The sequence below is a fragment of the Chiloscyllium plagiosum genome, unplaced genomic scaffold (assembly GCF_037043375.1).
Source record: "Chiloscyllium plagiosum isolate Xiang-an unplaced genomic scaffold, Cpla_swu_hap1 HiC_scaffold_8, whole genome shotgun sequence".
Taxonomy (NCBI): Eukaryota; Metazoa; Chordata; class Chondrichthyes; order Orectolobiformes; family Hemiscylliidae; genus Chiloscyllium; species Chiloscyllium plagiosum.
Genome location: NW_028270146.1, coordinates 22,095,765 through 22,115,544, shown reverse-complemented (window position 1 = coordinate 22,115,544; position 19,780 = coordinate 22,095,765). Strand labels below are relative to the sequence as shown.

General features: G+C 42.4%; 1 protein-coding gene across 1 annotated transcript; it reads right to left on the bottom strand.

The window, feature by feature from the left end:
* Positions 1-8,521: 8,521 nt before the first annotated feature.
* Positions 8,522-19,466, bottom strand: LOC122553392 (NPC intracellular cholesterol transporter 2-like). The gene is made up of 4 exons (XM_043697101.2): positions 19,309-19,466; positions 13,974-14,078; positions 10,776-10,948; positions 8,522-8,826 (listed from the first exon to the last, which is right to left on the bottom strand). The coding sequence occupies exons 1-4, from the start codon at positions 19,391-19,393 to the stop codon at positions 8,740-8,742; spliced, it is 450 nt and encodes a 149-aa protein (XP_043553036.1). The 5' UTR covers positions 19,394-19,466; the 3' UTR covers positions 8,522-8,739.
* Positions 19,467-19,780: the final 314 nt, after the last annotated feature.

The window sequence follows — 19,780 nt, the reverse complement described above, 5'->3', positions numbered from 1 at the left end:
CGTTGACACAGTTAACTGCAGTTGCACATAAACACTTAATGGGGAATAACATTTTTTTTTACCTTTGACTGCCTGTGAATGATATATCCCGGATGTCCAAACAAAATGACTTCCTTGCAATTAAATTACTTTTTTCCTTGCAAAGTCCACAGTGTGCAGCACAACATTCTGTGCTTGGCAAGTATCATTGGGTCCTCTAACCAATGCTACTTTGTGAGCTTAGACAAATTCTTACAAAATCAATGCTTTAAGCAGAGATTTAGAAACTAACTTTTATCTAACACTCAGAGGTCAAATGGGATGGTTCAAAAGAGAAAGTCAACAGAGTCAGAACTTTCTTCAAATAAGTAGTCACCCGTAGCAAAAAAAAAGTATTTTTAGAATGTATTTAGAAAATAATTATTATCTGCCTCCCGGAGGTCAACTGGACACGATTTGAAAGAGAAAATTAACAGATTCACTTTATACAAATAAGCAGCAAAGTAAAAAAAATTAAGTGTATTTCAGAATTTGAGTTCTATGTAAACCCATCGCTTCTGTAACCATCTCCTGCAGTCTATGATCATCTTGCACACCTTATTCTGCTGGTCAGGATGTATATGCATGCAACTGGAAATTGACAATCTTTGATAGACCAGCCATAATCATTACCATTGAACCATGTGTATCTGCTCTCTCAGTAAGCCTGAGTTTTCATACTTGCCCAGGTGGGTTTAAATTGCGGAAGGATGTGAAGAGAAACATTCCAGTGTTTTTCTTTTCAACTCCTAAATAGTCTGGATTCCCTTGTTGTTGCAATTCTTCCAGGAAATCCTATGATTATATAGTGATCCATAAAGGCATTACAGTTTTAGGGAACAAGTTGACTGACCTGCAGGCCATAGTGGACTCAAAACATTAAATCTGTTCCTCTCTGCAAAGATGCTGCCAGACCTGCTGAGTTTCTCCAGGACTTCGTTTTTGCCTTTTCCGAGTCCTTCAATCTCAAGCATGTGGGCATGTCTTCTCAGATGTTATTTTAGGACAGGGCTGTGAGACAGGTCTGACCTTCATGTAATTTCACCTTAATGACATCAATATAGTTGACACTTAATTGTTCTCTGAAATGGCTGACCACTCCTCATTTCAAGGGTCATTGGGGTGGTCAACATACGCTGGCCTTATCAGCAATACCCACAATAATATGAAACAATAATAAGTCAACACAGTACAAGTTTAATTATTTGTGGGGATACCATAAGCACTCTTCCCATTGGTGAAAGGTTACACATACCAAGTAGTAGTTACTTATGTTAACACAGATCTGCATTCTTAAGCCAAATGTTGCAAAGACTACCTGCATTAAGCGTATATACAAACATAGAAATGCATCACTGAGGACTTTGCATTTGCCAAGGGATAGAATGCAAAGGACTCGTGCACAGGGTATTTGATGAGGGATAGCTAGGAGAGAGTTGTGCAGCATGTTAGAAATTTAACAAAAGGTGGCATATTGGTAATGGGACTATTAACCCAAACTAATGTTTTGGAGACATAGGTTTGCATCCCACCGTGGTAATGGTGAAATAGGAATTCACTACATGAACAAAACAAGCATAATGACTTCCTCATACAGGTTCAGTGTTGCGTTTCCTTGGGGACGTCCAGCATGCTGACTGCATCCTCTGTAAACACGCATCAGAAGTCTGTGGGATATAGGTAAATTAATGTTACTTCTGCAATTCTGCAATTCTAATTGATTATATAAAAGTAAATGAACTCGCACCAGTGTGTAATTGTTTTAGCCAAGAGCTGAGTCAACAAGAATGGAAACGATGTGGAGGAAATATATAATTGTTTTTGCATTAGCTAAAATTGTATGCCAGCATGAAACGTGATTGCAAAACAATGGTAGATATTATGGGCAAATAGATGAGATGTTGTGAGGGGATGAAGTTAAGCTAGATACGCCTGTAAAAACAGTAGGTATAAACATCTGTTTCCCACTTTTACAGAGACACAGGAACAAACCCCAATTAAAGAGGTCATAGGGATCGGAATGGCCTCGGGAGAGGCCCAGATGGAGAGAGTAGATACTGATGAAGAAAGAATATGCCTAACAATGACCTGCAGCGGGGTCAAACAGCCTTGTGAGGCCAGAAATAAGCATTTTGTCACAGACAAGGCTGGATAAGGCAAGAGATAAACAGGAGGAGGGAAGTGGAGGATGTAAACAGGGGAGGAGCAATGTAAAACAAAAGAAACCAAATTATATAAATATTGTGTATGAATTGAATTTGGTGTGTATGTCCTCTGCCTTATAGGCACTGGACATCACACCCACTTGCAAGTGTAAAAATAAAGGACACTACTGATTCAGATTTTGGTCTCGGACTGCAATTATTGAAGTGTGTGTGAGCTTTGTTTCTCACAACTGGGGGCTGTCTGGGATTTTCTTCCATCACTGGGGGGAGTGGCTGGCCCTGGACACTGGGAATTGAGGAGCGGTCTCGTGTCCCGGTTTGGTCCGCTCCCTTGGGCTTGAGTTCCAGGACTGTTTTGAATCTGATTTTTATTATGGAAACTTAACATGATTTCTTTTCAGGTTAAGGATTCTATAGAGATTATGAAAAAAAGAATGATAACTCCTGTTCTTTTTATAGGTCATGACTGCCTTACTGTCAGTTTCTAACTAATCTCTTTATCTTTACATAAAAGCGATTTATGGAGGACAGTTGAAGTTTCAGTTCAACATTAAATTGTAGTAAAAACGAAACTCCTATGGTTAATATCTGTGACCTTGGATTCGGCCATTGTTCATGCATTAGAAGTTTTTTTTTAAACTTGAATAGACAAATTCTTTTAAGGCAGCTCTGATTATTTCACGACCTATAGTATTGTAATTGAGCAACGATTGGTTAGGAGAAAGTGAGGTCTGCAGATGCTGGAGACCAGAGCTGGAAATGTGTTGCTGGAAAAGCGCAGCAGGTCAGGCAGCATCCAGGGAACAGGAGAATCGACGTTTCGGGCATAAGCCCTTCTTCATTCCTGAAGAAGGGCTTATGCCCGAAACGTCGATTCTCCTGTTCCCTGGATGCTGCCTGACCTGCTGCGCTTTCCCAGCAACACATTTCCAGCAACGATTGGTTAGGACTACTTAAGAAAACTAATTTTGGATTTAAATTAAGGGACTAAAACTGGGTGATTACAGTGGATTTCAAAATTGGGAACTGTATGCATTTTACATTTTAAATATTAAATACTGAATAAATGAACATAAATATATAAATACATTTACAAGTTAGGAACAGGCTTTAAAAGTTAGTCAAGCATGAATTGATGAATTGGTGTTTGAAGTTATGGGGAGCTAGAAATAGTGCAATATTTCTTTAAGAAAAAAAAGGAAGAACGTAACGACTTATCCCCTTCTGGAGGTACCCATAGGGGACAAAGAGATTGGGTTTGTAAGTGCCCCCCTCACCAGTGGGGAGGTCAGAACATTTAAAAAGGGAATGAAGGTCCTGGTTGAGGATCCAGTGGGGTTGTCTGAACAAATTGATCATTTTTTGGGGCCCAGTCTGTATACATGGGCTGAGTTAATGTCTATTTTGAATATACTATTTACTGGGGAAGAAAGGGGACTTATACGAGGAGCAGCCATTAAATATGGGACAGGGAACACCCGATTGGAGATGGGGATGCTGGACAGGGAGAGGTAAAGTTTCCCCTCAGCGATCCCCAGTGGGAAAACCAAAACCCGGAGCACAGAGAAGAAATGAGGGAATTGAAAGACCTGATTCTAAAAGGAATAAGAGAGGCAGTTCCGAAGTCACAGAATTTGACTAAAGCCTTTGAAGTTAGACAGGAGAAAGATGAGACTCCCTCAGCTTTCTTGCAAAGATTAAGAGACTCAATGTGGAAATACTCTGGAATGAACCCTGAGGACCCAGTGGCACAGGGTCTTTTGAAAACACATTTTGTGACAAAGGCATGGCCAGACATACAGAGAAAGATACAGAAGACAGAAGGGTGGAGTGAAAAACCATTAGATGAATTGTTAAGAGAGGCACAGAAAAAGTGTTTGTAAAGAGAGAGGATGAGAGACAAAAACAGAAGGTGAAAATGATGGTAGCTACGGTTGATGAGGTAGTTAAGAAAAGAATGGAACCAATAATGAGCAACCGGAGCGGCGGGTGGCAGCATGTTGGACAGAGAGGAAGAGGGAGAGGGAGAAGACAAGGGGGAGCGTTTGATAGAGGGTTCGAGTGACAGGGGCAGAGATGGAAGTCTCCACAGGCAGGATGCTATTATTGCGGAAAGATAGGACATTTTAAGCAGGAGTGTCCTGATCTACAAAGGGAAGAAAGGGCAATTCCGCTTATGAATTTTGATGAAGAATAGGGGTGTCAGGGGTTCCTGCCCTCGGGCGCCCACCAGGAACCCTTGATAAACCTGAAGGTGGGACCCTATAGGGAAGAGGTAGTCTTCCTAGTAGGTACGCGGGCAGCACGGTCATCGTTGAATTTTAAACCAAAGAAAGTAGAAATGTCGACACGGTCAATTACTGTTTCCGGGGTAAAAGGGGAAGGATTTACTGTTCCAGTATATGAACCTATGATGATAGAAGGTCCTAAGGATAGGCTCATAGGGGAACTGCTGTATATCCCTGATATAGAAAGTAACTTACTAGGGAGAGACTTAATTATCCTATTAGGACTGGAGATTGGAATTCAGGAAAAAGAATTAGTTGTACAAATGGCAATGTTGACAGAGGATGTGGAGAGAGAGATAGACCGTATTGTATGGGCTAGGGAAGGGAATCGTGGAGGACTAGAGATCCCTCCCCTTGAAATAAATTTAAAAAGGAAAGGGGACATTGTCTGTGAGCGACAATATCCCATTTTCATAGAAGGTACACGAGGACTGCAGCCAGTAATCGAGGGACTGATTAGAGATTAAGTAAGATCCCCCATGACCACAAATGGTTTAGTGTGATAGATTTAAAGGATGCCTTTTGGGCTTGTCCCTTGGCAGAGGAAAGATTTAGGACTATCCCCCTATGAAATCTTATTTGGATTACCTTACTTGGGAACGAATGGAGAATTGCCAATTCCCGAAATTAAAGATTTGTTTTTAAAGAAGTATATATTGGGCTTGTTCTCCTCTCTGTCTTTCCTCAGGAAACAGGGTTTATTGGCACAGACTCCACCCCTTGAATTCACCGTTCATCCCATCCGGCCGGGCGATTGGATCTTAGTAAAATCATGGACAGAGACTAAATTGCAGTCGGACTGGGAAGGGCCGTACCAGGCTCTTCTGACTACTGAAACAGCAATAAAGACGGCGGAGAAAGGCTGGATTCATTACACTTGGATCAAAGGGCCAGTGGACCCTCCAGTTGAGGAAGAAGTCTGGACAGCCGAATCAACGCAAGACCCGCTGAAACTCAGACTAAAGAGACTTTGAGTAACTGATTATACAGTGGCGACGCGAGCGCAGGATTATTTCTGGAAGATTGTATATTAAGTCGTTTTGTGCTTCAGCATGATGTTTAAAGTACTGGGAATGCTTAGAGTTATGATGCTAGCCCTCTTAGTATTGGGATTTTGTCAAATATCATTTTCATATGTATTATTAACAGTTCCTGAGTCTGATAATCCACGAGTAATCACCGACTACCATAAACCACCATCTGTACACCTCCTCCCAACCCAGCGGTAGCATAGAGGGAGGCAAGGGTATAGAATGTATTGAGCCAGAGGCATCGGGGTGTCTATCAACGAGTGGCTCAGCGTTACCAGTAGTGACAGAGCTGGTTGAATGCTAGACTGGATCTGTAGTGGAACCAACTGGAGAAAAAAATTATTTTACCTGATCCTCACTAAACTCTGCCACATATGCATTTGTCTATTATAGTAGAAATTGAAGTTACCACCATTCACCCCTTTTGGAGAGAAAGCTGTCTGAGGACACCAAGTTGCATAGAATGACCACTTAATGGGATGGATTTCAAACAGATCTCAACACATTAGGCATCGATGGGCCATCAGCAGAATTGCAGACAGACAAATTGCAACCTCATGGCCTGGCATATTCCAACTCAAACATCATGACCAAGCAAGGGGATCAACCCTGGTTCAATGGGAGTGCAGGAGGGCATGCCATAAGCAGTGCCAAATATACCTAAAAGTCATCAATCTGCTATATCCCAACACAGGACTGCTTGCATGCCAAAGCAGCAAGTGACATACAGGAATAAGCAGTTTAAACAACAAATTGATCAGATGCAAGCTTCACAGTCCTGCTGATTGGAGGAGGTTAATTAATGTTGTGGTTTTGTTCACCAAGCTGGGAATTTGTATTGCAGACGTTTCGTCCCCTGTCTAGGTGACATCCTCAGTGCTTGGGAGCCTCCTGTGAAGCGCTTGTGTTTCCTCCGGCATTTATAGCGGTTTGTCTCAGCCGCTTCCGGTTGTCAGTTCCAGCTGTCCGCTGCAGCGGTCGGTATATTGGGTAGAGGTCGATGTGTTTGTTGATAGAATCTGTGGATGAGGTTAATTAAATAACTCCAGGGAGCAGGCAGCTCCACAAATATTCCTACCTTCCATGATGGAGGAGCCTAGCACAAAAAATAAGACCGATTCTGCAGCCATCTTTAACTGGAGTAGATGATCCATTTTAATTTCCTTTACAGACTGGGATGCAAGGGATCTGAAGTCTGCAGACAATTTTATTCATTCCAGATTTTAGAAAATAGCTGACTGCATTGGATGGGCCATGACAATGTTCTGCCAACAGTACTAAAGATTGGTGCTCCAAATCTTTCTGCTCCTGTAACCAGGTTGTTCCAATACATCCACTCAGGAATTTGGAAAATTACCCAGAAATTTCCTGTACACAGAACAAAGCAAATACAACCTTCCATTTACAAAGTTAAAAATCACAACACCAGGTTATAGTCCAACAGGTTTAATAGGAAGCACACTAGCTTTCGGAGCACCACTCCATCAGGTGATAGTGGAGGACAATTCTAAGGCACAGAATTTATAGCAAAAATTTACAGTGTGATGTAACTGTAATTACAACACCATTCCATTTACAACTCAGTCTACCCTTGATCATCAGTGAAGTGATGAAGGGGTTATCAACAGAGCTGTCAAGCAGCATTTGCTTTGCAATAATCTGCTCACTGTCACTCAGTTACATTCCATTAGTGGCACATAGACCCTTTTTCCTATCTTGATCCAAACTTCAGGCAGGAATCAAACTCCAGAGGAATAGAACATGACTGCCATGAACAGCAACTCCACAACTGACCAAGTGTGGAATCGAGGACTCAGATGTACAGCACGGAAATAGACTCTTCAGTCCAACTCGTCATGCTAACCTAATCTAGTCCCATTTGCCAGCACTTGGCCCAAAGCCCTCCAAACCCTTCCTATTCATATACCCAGCCAGATACCTTTTAAATGCTGTAATTCTGTCAGCCTCCACCACTTCCTTTGGCAGCTCATCCCATACATACACCACACTCTGCGTGAAAACCTTGCTCCTTCGATCCCTTTTAAATCTTTCCCTTCACCCTGAGCCTATGCCCCCAAGGTCTGCACTCCCCCACCCCAGGGAAAAGACTTGACTACCCTATCATGATTTTATAAACCTCTATAAGGTTACCCCTCAGCCTCTGATGCTCCAGGGAAAACAAGCCAGCCTCTCCCAATAGGTGAAATCCTCCAACCCTGGCAACATCCTTGAAAGAGTTCAGGAAAGATAAGAGTTTCGCAACATCCTTGCATGAAGCAGCTCACACTTAAATTCCTTGCAAAACTAGAGTCAACGGGAACCGGGGAGAACTCTGCTGGTAAAAGTCATATTTAGCACAAAACACAGTTGTGATTGTTGCTCAGTCATATGGGCTCTAGGAAGTTTCTGCATGGGTTCTCTCAGGTATGGTCCTTAGCCCATTCAGCTTCAGCTGCTTCATTAATGACCTTCTGCCCCATAAAGAAGAGACATTCCCCGATGATTGCAGTGTTCATTTTGATTAGTGATTCCTCTCGATACTGATGCAGTCCAGCAAGATCTGCACCATACCCAGGCCCAGGGCGACCAAGTGACAGGCAATCTCCATTGCCAAAGACAAAATTTAGGAATCCAAGGATGAGCAATAAATGCTGGCCTAACCAGTAAAGCCCACATCACCTGAATGAATACAGAAGTCTGCCAGGAAGTCAAAAATAGCTCGGAGCAGGGGAACTGGAAAGCAAGAATTGCTCAACACTGGAAAGAACTCAATGCAGATGGGAAGTTGAGAGATGGACCAGGCCAGGCAATTTTCAAACACTGCAACAGGAAACAACAATCTTCCCCCATCAACTAGGCTCATTCTCTTAGAAAATGACAAATAAAGCCAAGAACCACTGACTACCCATGGGAGAGTTTGAATGACACCTCAACAACAGAGGTTCAGAATCAGGAATCATTTAACTTGTTCATTTTCTCCATTTATATTCTCTTAATTTAAAGCAACAGCACACACAACTTGTAGTTAATGCCTTTAATGGCCTAATAAGGTTAAGTTACAAGAACTCTTAGCATTAAATCAAAGGACAATTCATAATTAAATTTTAAAAACTGTGTTCCAAAATTACAAGATTTTGTAAAAATATCAAAAAATCTCTTCCAAAGAAGTCTGGCTTAATTATCCACAGTATCCAGATACAAGGAGCACTTGTTGGGGTTAGTATTTCGTGATCTGGTTTAGTCAGTAATCTGGATTGGAATCTTCCAGCAGAAGATATCTGTGTTGTTCGCATCCTTCAGTTCCCATTTAACCTCCAACTTAATCTGGGTAGGGTGGTGGTGGGAAGGATAAATGAAAAGAAAAATAAAAGCAGAAAAGATTAAAAACATTGTAAAACCACACAATCCCCTGCATAAAAGTTAAATTACTCCATATTCATTTAAAACCTAACATGCAAAACACAATTCTCAGGCACTGATTTCATTGCACCAGTGACCTCCAGTCAGCCTCATTAAGGGAATAGCACCTTTTCCAAAACTATATACAAATTTATATACAAAGGGGGCCATACAATTGCTCAGTAGTTGGCACTGCTGCCTCACTTCACCAGAGAGCCAGGTTCGATTCCAGCCTCTGATGACTGTCTGTGTGGAGTTTGCACATTGTCCCTGCGTCTGTGTGGGTTTCCTTCCAGGTGCTCTGGTTTCCTCCCACAATCCAAAGATGTGCAGGTTTGGTGAATTGGCCGTGCTAAATTGCCCATAGTGTTCGGGGGTGTGTAGGGTAGATGCATTAATCAGGGGTAAATAGAGAGTAGGGGAATGGGTTTGGATGGGTTACCCTTCAGAGGGTCGGTGTGGACTTGTGGGGCTGAAGGGCCTGCTTCCACACTATAGACATTCTATTCTTCTAAATTGGTCTGGTGCATTTAAAAGCTATTTCTCTCCCATCACATGGTCTCACTACACACTAAGTCAACCACAGACCAGCTATCACTTCTTGGTATTGCTCCCCACCCACATCTCATTATTGCTTCCCAACTCTGCAGCCAGCAAGAAAACTCACTGTAAAATTCTAATTGCCAATCTTTTGGCCCTCCATACACCTTTGGCATTTCCACAGCTACCAATCTACACCCACATCTGCATCTTTTGATGCCCAGGCCTCTGAAGCCATTAAACTCTTTCTCTCTCTCTCTCTCTCTCTCTCTCTCAAACTAGTCATTCAGCTAAAAGTCCTTTCATCCAAGGCATGGATAGAACACTAATTAACCATTCACCATCAGACCTCAGTGGATCACAAAAAAGCATTGACCGTGCAAAAACCACTGACTATTGCCAAACCACCCTGGAATTCCAAAACACAGACTTTTCTGATTCAAATCTCTCAATCCGTGAGGAGCTTACGACTGGTTTAAAAACAAGACCATTTGATCAGCCAGTTTCACAACTTCCTTTCTCCTATTCAAAATTCCAATTACCTCCCCTCAAGTTACATTTCTCTCCCATCCTCAACTCATTTTGGCCATAAAATCCATTCTGCTCCCTTGACTCTTTCCACCAAGCTTAACTGCCCAACTTCCCTTTTTTTTTCAAATCTGCCATTGGTAACATTCTCAAAAAAAGGTACAATCCATTTGTGAGGCAAAATCCCATAATGCTATTGCTTCTCACTCCATGCCTGAAGTCAACACCTCTTGACTCTTACTCTGCCCGAAATTAACCAACTTGCTCAACTTAGCAATTGCCTGATTAGGTTTTAGTGCACAAAAAAATTTCAGAGATAAAGCTACTATAATTTCAAATTTCAACTAACTTGCTCAAAAACCTTCAAATCTTTACAGTCAAACCGAGCAGAACTTGGAACATATGCTAGAGATTAATTAAGCAGAGTTATCTGTTAGGTCAGAAATTTCCACTGACATTGCTCCCAAAAAGAACAGAGAAACTGACATCAAATTGGAATTCACGAAGAACCAGGAGCACTAATTCCCTGAAAAAAATATGAAACATCATTTGACACCTCAAAATGACCTCATCACACCATTCCCACTGAGCCACAAATCGCCAGATAGGGTTACAATGACAATTCCCTCACTACTGGCGTGGTTTCGACCATCAGATTTGTTCCAAATGATTCCACTTAGTCAGACAATAAAAGTATGTTGTTTGATCGACAAAATTTTTCAAAATCTTGCTGAGCAAACAGGCCACGAATCGATCAAGTAAAAGCGATATTATTATGCATTTTAATGTTTCATGAAAACACTTACCTTTGGGTAGGTCTCTTTCACTGGTAGTGAAGCGACGTAGCTGTATTTCACGTTCTTTTGGATGGGGCATTTAATTCCAGATTTACAACCATCAGGGTTAGGAATAGGAAAAGGAACTGGAAGCCCTTCTAGGATACCAAAAACCTTGGCTTCACTGGTCTTACTCAAGGTGGCTAGAAAACAGATTACAATATGGTTAACCTACATTAAAAAAGTTAGAACCAACCAGCAAAATGCACAACTGTGCCTGCAATTCCAGTTCCATCACCTGGTTTGAGATAAAGATGAGGACACAGGTCCGCTATGGCATTTGGCTACATTTCACCTAGCTCATCAGCAATGAAAATTTAAGCAAGTCATTTTAGAAACTTTTCACATTTGGGCAAGACCTTCCTTAGTTTAGTCAGACGCTGCATTCTATTTGAATAAGCAACTGAATCCCCACTGTTATTGAACTAACCTCCTGAGATCATGGATATCTTTCAAGTCTCTGCTGATTATTTGTGTTGTGACTGACAGAAATTGGAGACAATTAATTTTAGTCGGCAACAGCACAGCAAGGGGAGATTCTGCCATCAACCAGAGCTGGGTTTAAACTTTATTTTAGGGATTAAAAAGATCAAGACAGTGTCGATACAATTCTAAGTCTGATTCTTTTGGTGACAGTGATCCAAGTTATATTCAAAGCAAAACAGTATTAGCTTTTATAATCTATCAATATAAATAGTAAAAACTTTGTGATAAGTGGAAATAAATGCCAGTTGGTTCACCTGTAATTTAGTCACATTTCTAAGACCACACAATATGTAGCGTTCACAAAACAAGTGCTGGAAAGACAAAGGTAGTCCGTCAAAAGAATGACTGGTGTCACAACAAACATCACTCAGTTCAAACCAAAACCAAATTGTTGGAAAAGCTCAGCAGGTCTGGTAGCATCTGTGAAGAGACATCAGTTAACATTTTGATTCAGTGACCCTTCGTCCAAACTGATGATAGCTAGAATAATGTGGGTTTACATACAGGTAGGGGTGTGTGTGTGTGTGTGTGTGTGTGTGTGTGTGTGTGTGTGGAGACAGAGCAAATGATAGGTGGGGATAGAGTTCAAAGATAGAGAAGAACAGTTGAACAGACAAAGCAGTGGATTGGAAACAACTTTTCTCCAATTAAGTGAGGAAGGATGTACAGAGCAAACATGGTTATCTGAACATCAATTATCCGATTTTTGGATTATTCAAACAAGACTTCAAGGTCCCACAAATGCTTCCGTTGTTTACGATCAGATCAGTTATCCGAACAATCGGTTATCTGAACAAGATACTCACCATTAGTCTCATTTGGTGAATCAAAGTTGTTCTGTACTGCCTTTGGAGGGAGTCCAGAGAAGGTTCATCTGGTTGATCCTGGATATGACAGGATTGTCTTACGAGGAGAGTTTAGACGTATACAGAGGAACCTTGATTATCCAAACGAGATGGGCAGGCACTATTTCGTTTGGATAATTGATTTCTTCCGGGGCTCGGAGTTTTCTGTTAAGTCTGCTCCCCTTCAGGAGACTAGGTAGCAGCACACCACGCACAATGGACTACTTCAGTGAGAGTCATGAATGGAACTGAACATGGGGGTATTCACCAATGATTGCCCAAATTCCAACCTTATGATGGAGGGAAGGTCATTGATGGTTGGGCATGGGGCACCACCCTGAGGAACTCCTGCAGAGATATCCTAGAGGTGAAATGGCTGACCTCCATTTCACCTCGAGGATATCTATCGTGCCATGTATGACTCCAACAATGACACCTACTGTTTCTCATTTTGCTAGGGCTCCTTGATGTCACACTATCGAATACAGCCTGGATGTCAGTGCTGTCACACTCACCTCTGGAATTCAGCTCTTTTGTCCATGTTTGAACCAAGACTGTAATGAAGTCAGGAGCTGTGTGGGCCTGGCAGAACCCAAATTGGGTGTCACTGAGCAGGTTATTGCTGAGAAGGTGCTGCTAGATAGCACTGTTGATTACACCTTCCATCACTTTGCTGATGATCAGGAGTAGACTGACAGGGTGGTAATTGGTTGGGTTTAATGTGTCCTGCTTTTGATATAGAGGACATACTTGGGCAATTTTCCACATTGTCAGGTAGATGCCAGGGTTGTAACTATAAAGGAACAGCTTGGTGAAGAGAGTGGCAAGTTCTGAAGCACAAGTCTTCAGTATTAATGCCAGAATGATGTCAGACCCTATAGCATTTGCAGTATCCAATCTCTTCAACCATTTCTTGATGTCACATGGAGTGAACCGAATTGGCTGAAGACTGGTAACTCTAATGCTGGAGACCTCTGGAGGAGCCAGAGATAGATCACCCACTTGGCACTTCCGAGTGAAGTTTGCTGTCAAAGCTTCACCTTTATCTTTTGCACTGATGTGCTGGGCCTTTCACCATTGAGAATGGGGATACTTGTGGAGCCTCCATCTCCAGTCAGTGGTTTAGTTGTCCACCATCATTCATAACTGGACATGCCAGGACTGCAGAGCTCAATTCTGATCTGTTGGTTGTGGGATCGCTTGGCTTTGCCTATTACTTGCTGCTTATGGTATTGACACAAAAGTAATCCTGCTTGGTCGCTTCATCAGGTTGGCACCTCCTTTTAGGTATGCCTGGTACTGCTCCTGGGGTACCCTCCTGCACTCCTCATTGCACCAGCGTTGCTCTCTGGCTTGATGGTAATAGTTGCGTGGGGGATTTGCTGGACCATGTGGTTACAGATTGTACTGGAATACAATTCTGCTGCTGCTGATAGCCAACAGCGCCTCACGGATGCCCAGTCTTGAGCTGCTAGATCGGTTTGAAGACGATCCTATTTAGTATGGTAATAGGTCCACACAACATTGAGGTTATTCTCAATGCGAGGGCAGAACTGCGTCTCCACAAAAACTGTGTGGTGGTCATTCTTAACGATACTGTCATGGATAGATGCATCTGGAAAATTGGTAAGGATGAGATAGAGTATGTTTTTTCCCCTCTTGTTGTGAAAGTATAAACTGTTAACTCATGTTAGAGGGGTGCTTTCTGATATAATACAATATATAATAAAAATTATATAATAAAGCTCACCCCACCGATTAGGAAAACAACTCTCACGCATTCAATGTAAAAGTTTTCTTCTTTCAAATCCAGATTTGCTTTTATCATTTCACTTACTGCTAGTGAAGGTGACATTCACACTGTACGTTTGCCCTTTGCGAAGATGACATGGTTGAATGGGGCAGGGAGTGATATCCACTATGATTTGTTCTGCTGTAGACTCTGTAACAACAGAAAGTTCACGTCACTTAGTTAGATGCACAGACAATTAACAGAAGCTTGACAGAGTGGATGGATAAACTGCTACATTTTACATTGCAACAATGCAATATAAAATCATTCAAAGCAAAAGATTACTACTAGAATGACAGGTTTTAATTTATATCTTGCTTTCTACGTAATCTGCAGCAATAAGATTTCTTATATGCCTAATTTCATCACAGCAGTTTCAAAACACATGAAATCGCCATCTGGAAACATTAATAGTCACTGGATTCTAAACCACTTTCTCATAATCCTCCTCAGAAAACAATCAAGTTATTATAGATACATGCCAGGAAGTTGATGCTCAGTAGTTAAGCAGGGTACCAAAAAAAGCATCAATTTTGGGATGAATTAACCAAAGACAATCCTTTGGGGACATATGAAGATGAGCCATAGTAAAAATGAGCAAACTTAGGGACCCAGCACGTGAAGAAAAACAATTTCACCCTCACTAGAAAAAAAAATGTCTGCACAATATAACGCAACTGTCAGAGGAGAGGACATTGAGTGGGCAAGCAGACTCTTCATATTGTACAAAACAGATATTCTTGATTAACTTTGGAAATGGTGGATGACTCTTGCAAATTTGTTCAATTTAGGACAATTCCACAGTTTAGAAACAGACATCCAGTCGCATATATCTGACTTGCATGCTTTGCAAAGCAAAGGGATGCTGAAGAACCACTGCACTGTGACAAGAAACACACAATATTTAAAGGTGAATTAAAACTAACACGTTCGCTAGAATGCAATCAAAATTAATGTGTTGATCCTTGCTGGGGTTCCTAGACAACGCTTAACACATGACAACCATAGTGCAAACTATCATTCCACAGCGTTTCGGCATCAGAACGTAGGTTTGGTTTCTATAGTCTGGGATCATTTGGAGGAGATAAACATTGTCAACAATTCTGAGCATAGTGGCTGACAACAGGCAAACGCAAACATGAAGGCTTGAAACGGAAGAAATTAAAAGTTATGAATATTGACTCAGGGTGACATATGAAAAAAGTAAAATAGTTGGTTGATTAAAACAGACTAAAACCGCTATTAAATTAAAAAGTTCTTCTAGGTGGTAGAGGTCCTACATTTGGAAGATACCGGTGGAGAAACCTGAGTGTCACAGTAGTACGTATTATAATTCCTACATATTGCCAACACTGCAAGGCAGAGGTGAATGCTGAAGGCGGGGTGCCAATCAACTGCGTTACTTTGCCCTGGACATTGCCAAACTTTGAGCATTGTTGGAGCTGCACTCGCTCGGGCAACTGAAGCTTATTCTATTCCACTCGACTTGTGCCACACAGATGATGGAAAGGTTTTTTTTTGGAGTCAAGGGGAGAGTTACTCACTGCAGGTTTTCCTGCCTCTGATTTATTGGGTAGCCACTTTATTTGTGTAGTCAGTGCAGCTCAGCTTCTGGAAAATGGTAAACTCCAGAAATCTGATTATGGTATTACTGTCAATAGGAGATTTATAGATTCTCTTATGGCAGGTAGTAATTGTCCAGCAATTGTGTTGCACAAACATTACTTGCCACTTATCAGCCCTGGTTGGATGCTGTTCAGGTCTTGCCAGAAAATTGATTGCCAGCATTTGACTCCTCAGATACTGAATGGTACCAAACATTGTTCACTGATGATTTCATCGAGGAGAAAGTGAGGACTGCAGATGATTTCATACCAACATGCTTCTCAATAGTAACAAGTCATGGGTAGCTCATTTAAGAATGGAAATATGACTAATTGCTATTGACCAGTGGCCTGGATTAATAATACAGATTGAGTAAATGCAAACGTCACCATTGCTTTAGAATTTGAATTGAGCACAAAATAAATGAAAAAAGGTAGCATCAATAGTGGTGAATATGAAGCCTCAAAAACTCAACTGGCTCACTAACAATTTTGATGTTGCTCAGAGTGGGAAGTTATCAGCTGGAATAACTCATTCAGGACAATAGAAGGTTAAGTCTAACCAACATTCAATAATTCTAAAGGAACATCACAGCAACTGGCAAACAGCATTCAGCCATATTCTGGAAAGGCTGAATCAACATTCTCAACAGAGGAAGTAAAAGTCCTTCTTGTAACTTCTGAACCAAGGCACAGGAGGCGCACTAAGCTTCAGTACCTGGTAAATTCATGATCTCATCTAATATAAAGAGGAACAGCACAAAGTTCAGTCGCAAATGGCAGTAGATTTAAACATACATGTGAAACACTTAGCTGTATTGTCTTTAAAAACAACTGACTTCAGCAGCGCCTGAAACTAACTCGTGTTTTCTGTTGGGGAACACTGACCTGCAGGAAGATCAGGAAGTAAAAGGAAGTCTGAAATTCCTGCAGTGCTGTGGCTGCGAGGGGCTTAGGGTGCAGAAGAAACTGGGTGGTCCCAATCAACACATTGACCAAGATGAAAAGGGGGCAATGTAAAGTGAAGATAATTATGGATACCAAGATTAACAAATAGCTCCATACATCGAGGACCTGATGGTTTGAAATAGAATCACAGAATCCCTGTTGTAGAAGCAGACCCTTCAGCCCATCAAGTCCACACCAAACTGCTGAAGAACACCCCACCCAGTCCCACCCTATCCTTATAACCCTGCATTTCCCATGGTTAATCCAACTATCCTGCATACCCCTGGACACCATGGGTAATTATGCATGGCCAATCCACCTAACCTGCACATCTATTAACTGTGGGGGGAACTGCAGCCCTTGGAGGAAACCTACACAGACTGGGGAGAACGTGCAAGCTTCACAGAGTCATCAGAGGCTGGAAATGAACTTGGGTCCCCTGGCACTGTGAGGCAGCAGTGCTACCAATGAGCCATCTTGCTGCCCACAAATAGTGGGAACACCACCTTCCAACTACTGGAGGTAGGTTTGCTCGCTGAGCTGGAAGGTTCTGCGAGCAAACCTATATCCAGAATCTCAACCTGAGCTACAAAACTTCTCAAAATTCGCTAACCTTCCAAATACATACGTATAAATTAATTGTACTTTTAAGAGAACTGGATGGCTTCTCTAGAATCAAGGACATCTTGGTGATAAAACACTGGTGGAAACAACCTTCAATTTAACACCTTTAGTCGTCTTTGGAGTTGGTCTGATGAGCTCAAAAGCACTATTTTCCTACATTTCCCTCAGCAGATTGACACAGGAAAAAGGTGAGAAATGTGTACTTTGCACCTCAGTGGATGATATTTATTCCTGTAGTCTGGATTATAATAGCTGAAATACAAACTGTACAGTGCACTTCTCTGCACAGTTACGTTCTGAAAACAAAACTGCATAGAAAATGGGGAGAGAGAAAAATAAGGAAGAGAAACTAAAATAAGGTAAAGAGAATTGGATTTTACTTGAATGTCTGTTTTGCCTCACCTTTTGGTAGCTAGAAACTTTATACATATTGCAGCAAACCCAAAGTAAACAAAGCATATAACAATCATGACTTTGCAATAAGCAGAACAAGCCTGCACAAACACTAGCGTGATCATCTGTGTAGAATTTGCACATTCTCCCTGTGTCTGCGGGGGTTTCCTCTAGGTGCTTCGGTTTCCTCCCACAGTCCAAAGATGTGGTCAGGTGAATTGGCCATGCTAAATTGCCCATAGTGTTAGGTGCATCAGTCAGGAGTAAATGTAGGGTAGGGGAATGGGTCTGGGTGGGTTGCTTTTCGAAGGGTCAGTGTGGACTTGTTGGGTCGAAGGGCCTGTTTCCATATTGTGGGGAATCTAATCTAATTCATTCACAGGATGAGGGTGTCAATGTCTAAGACAGCATTTATTGCCCATCCCCAATTGCCCAGAGGGCAGTCGAGAGTCAACCACACTTCTGAGGCAGGCTCCATAATATGCGATGTAACTCCCAACCCCTTTTAAGTTATGTCACAAAATCCTCGACATCCACCTTTGCTTAACATTTCATCCAAAAGCTGCTGCCTGAACTGAACACCTTTTAAGTACTTCACCCAGAGGGTCAGAGGAGCTACAGGCAGAAAGGTCTAGAATAGATCCAAAGCAACAATACTGCAAATCAGGTTGATCGTGGACTTACAGCCAAAGGCTTCTTTGCTCATAAGGTAAGCAATGGAATAAATTCTCCCCAAAAAGTGATACTATTCAAGCACAACAGCAATAAAGACTAACTTAATCAATAGCCTTAATAGAACAGGAACTAAGATTTGATTTGTTGTTGTCATGTGTACCTAGTCAGTGAAAAGTTTTGTTTTGCATCCAGTTCAGCAAAATCATACTAAAGTGCATTAGGATAATAGAACAGAGCAAAAGATACAATGGCATAGCTGCAGAAGGTGCAGAGAGAGATCAGCATTAAACTTAAAATTTGAGGGGTCCATTCAAAAGTGGAATTCAAAAATAAGGGAAGTCAGATAGATTGAAATTCTCCTTCACTGCAGTAAACTACAGTAACTTTCATGCCCACCTCCCCCCCACCCCATGTTAAACAACTTTAAGCAAAATGTAAAGTTATGGTGATCTAACTGTCCCACATACTTCCTGTTCAAACTTTATACAGTGTACTCAGTCGGCTGAACTCTAGAGAAAACTCAAATTGCTCAACACAAAGCACTTATTAACACCATCACACAGAAACATCTTTCAAAGGATCACATGCTTTTAAATACACTCAATTCTCAGAAAATAAAATGAACTGGCCCTTTACATACCAACAAGCCCACATGAACATGAGTCACACCACATCACACCACAATTGACTGCTTTCAGTACAATACCCTGACAAAGAGTGGAGGGAGGCAAATAGTTTTCTTAAACTCCATGATATTATAGCTGGACTAGTTATTAAACCTTCCCCTGCCACTGCAGGAATTTTAAACCTGCGCCCACACCTCCATCCAAAGCCCTAAAGGAGCCTTCCACATTCAAAGTTTTACCTGCACATCCACCAATATCATTTATGGCATCCGGTGCTCCCGATGCGGTCTCCTCTACATTGGGGAGACTGGACGTCTCCTCGCAGAGCGCTTTAGGGAACATCTCCGACACACCCGCACCAATCAACCAAACCGCCCCGTGGCCCAACATTTCAACGGTGCTGGGAGAATTGCACAAATAAATCAGGGAGGTGTTTTAACAACAGAATCAGGGAAGATAAAGGAATTGGATCCATGGATTACAGGAAGCTAACCCCCCCCATTCACTCACCACACTGGAGGAATTTGACAGGCACAGCCGCACACAGGGCCCCCAGGGCCAGGAGAGGGACCAACAGGCGACACAGACTCTCCATCCCGCTCGGAGGGACAGGAGCACTAACAGGGAGCAGCCCGCTGTCAGGGAGCGGATTTATAAACTCAGCCCGAAAAGACCTTCCGGGCCCCAGCTCACATGATCCACCGCAGCGGCTCCACACGATTGCTCACCGACGGCAACAAACCCCGCCCACCCGCTCGGCGTAATCAGCGCGTGACTCACCCCGCCCACAGCGTTCACCGCCGGCCCCGCCCCCCGACAACTACCCCTCCCCCTCCCCCTCTCCCTACCGGACACCCTCCACTGTCCCCCTCTCGTCTCTCCCCTCCCCCCCCTTCTCCTCTCCCCTCCCCCTCCTCTCCCCTCCCCCTCCTCTCCTCTCTCCCCCCCCTCCTCTCCCTCCCCTCCTTCCTCCCCACTCCCC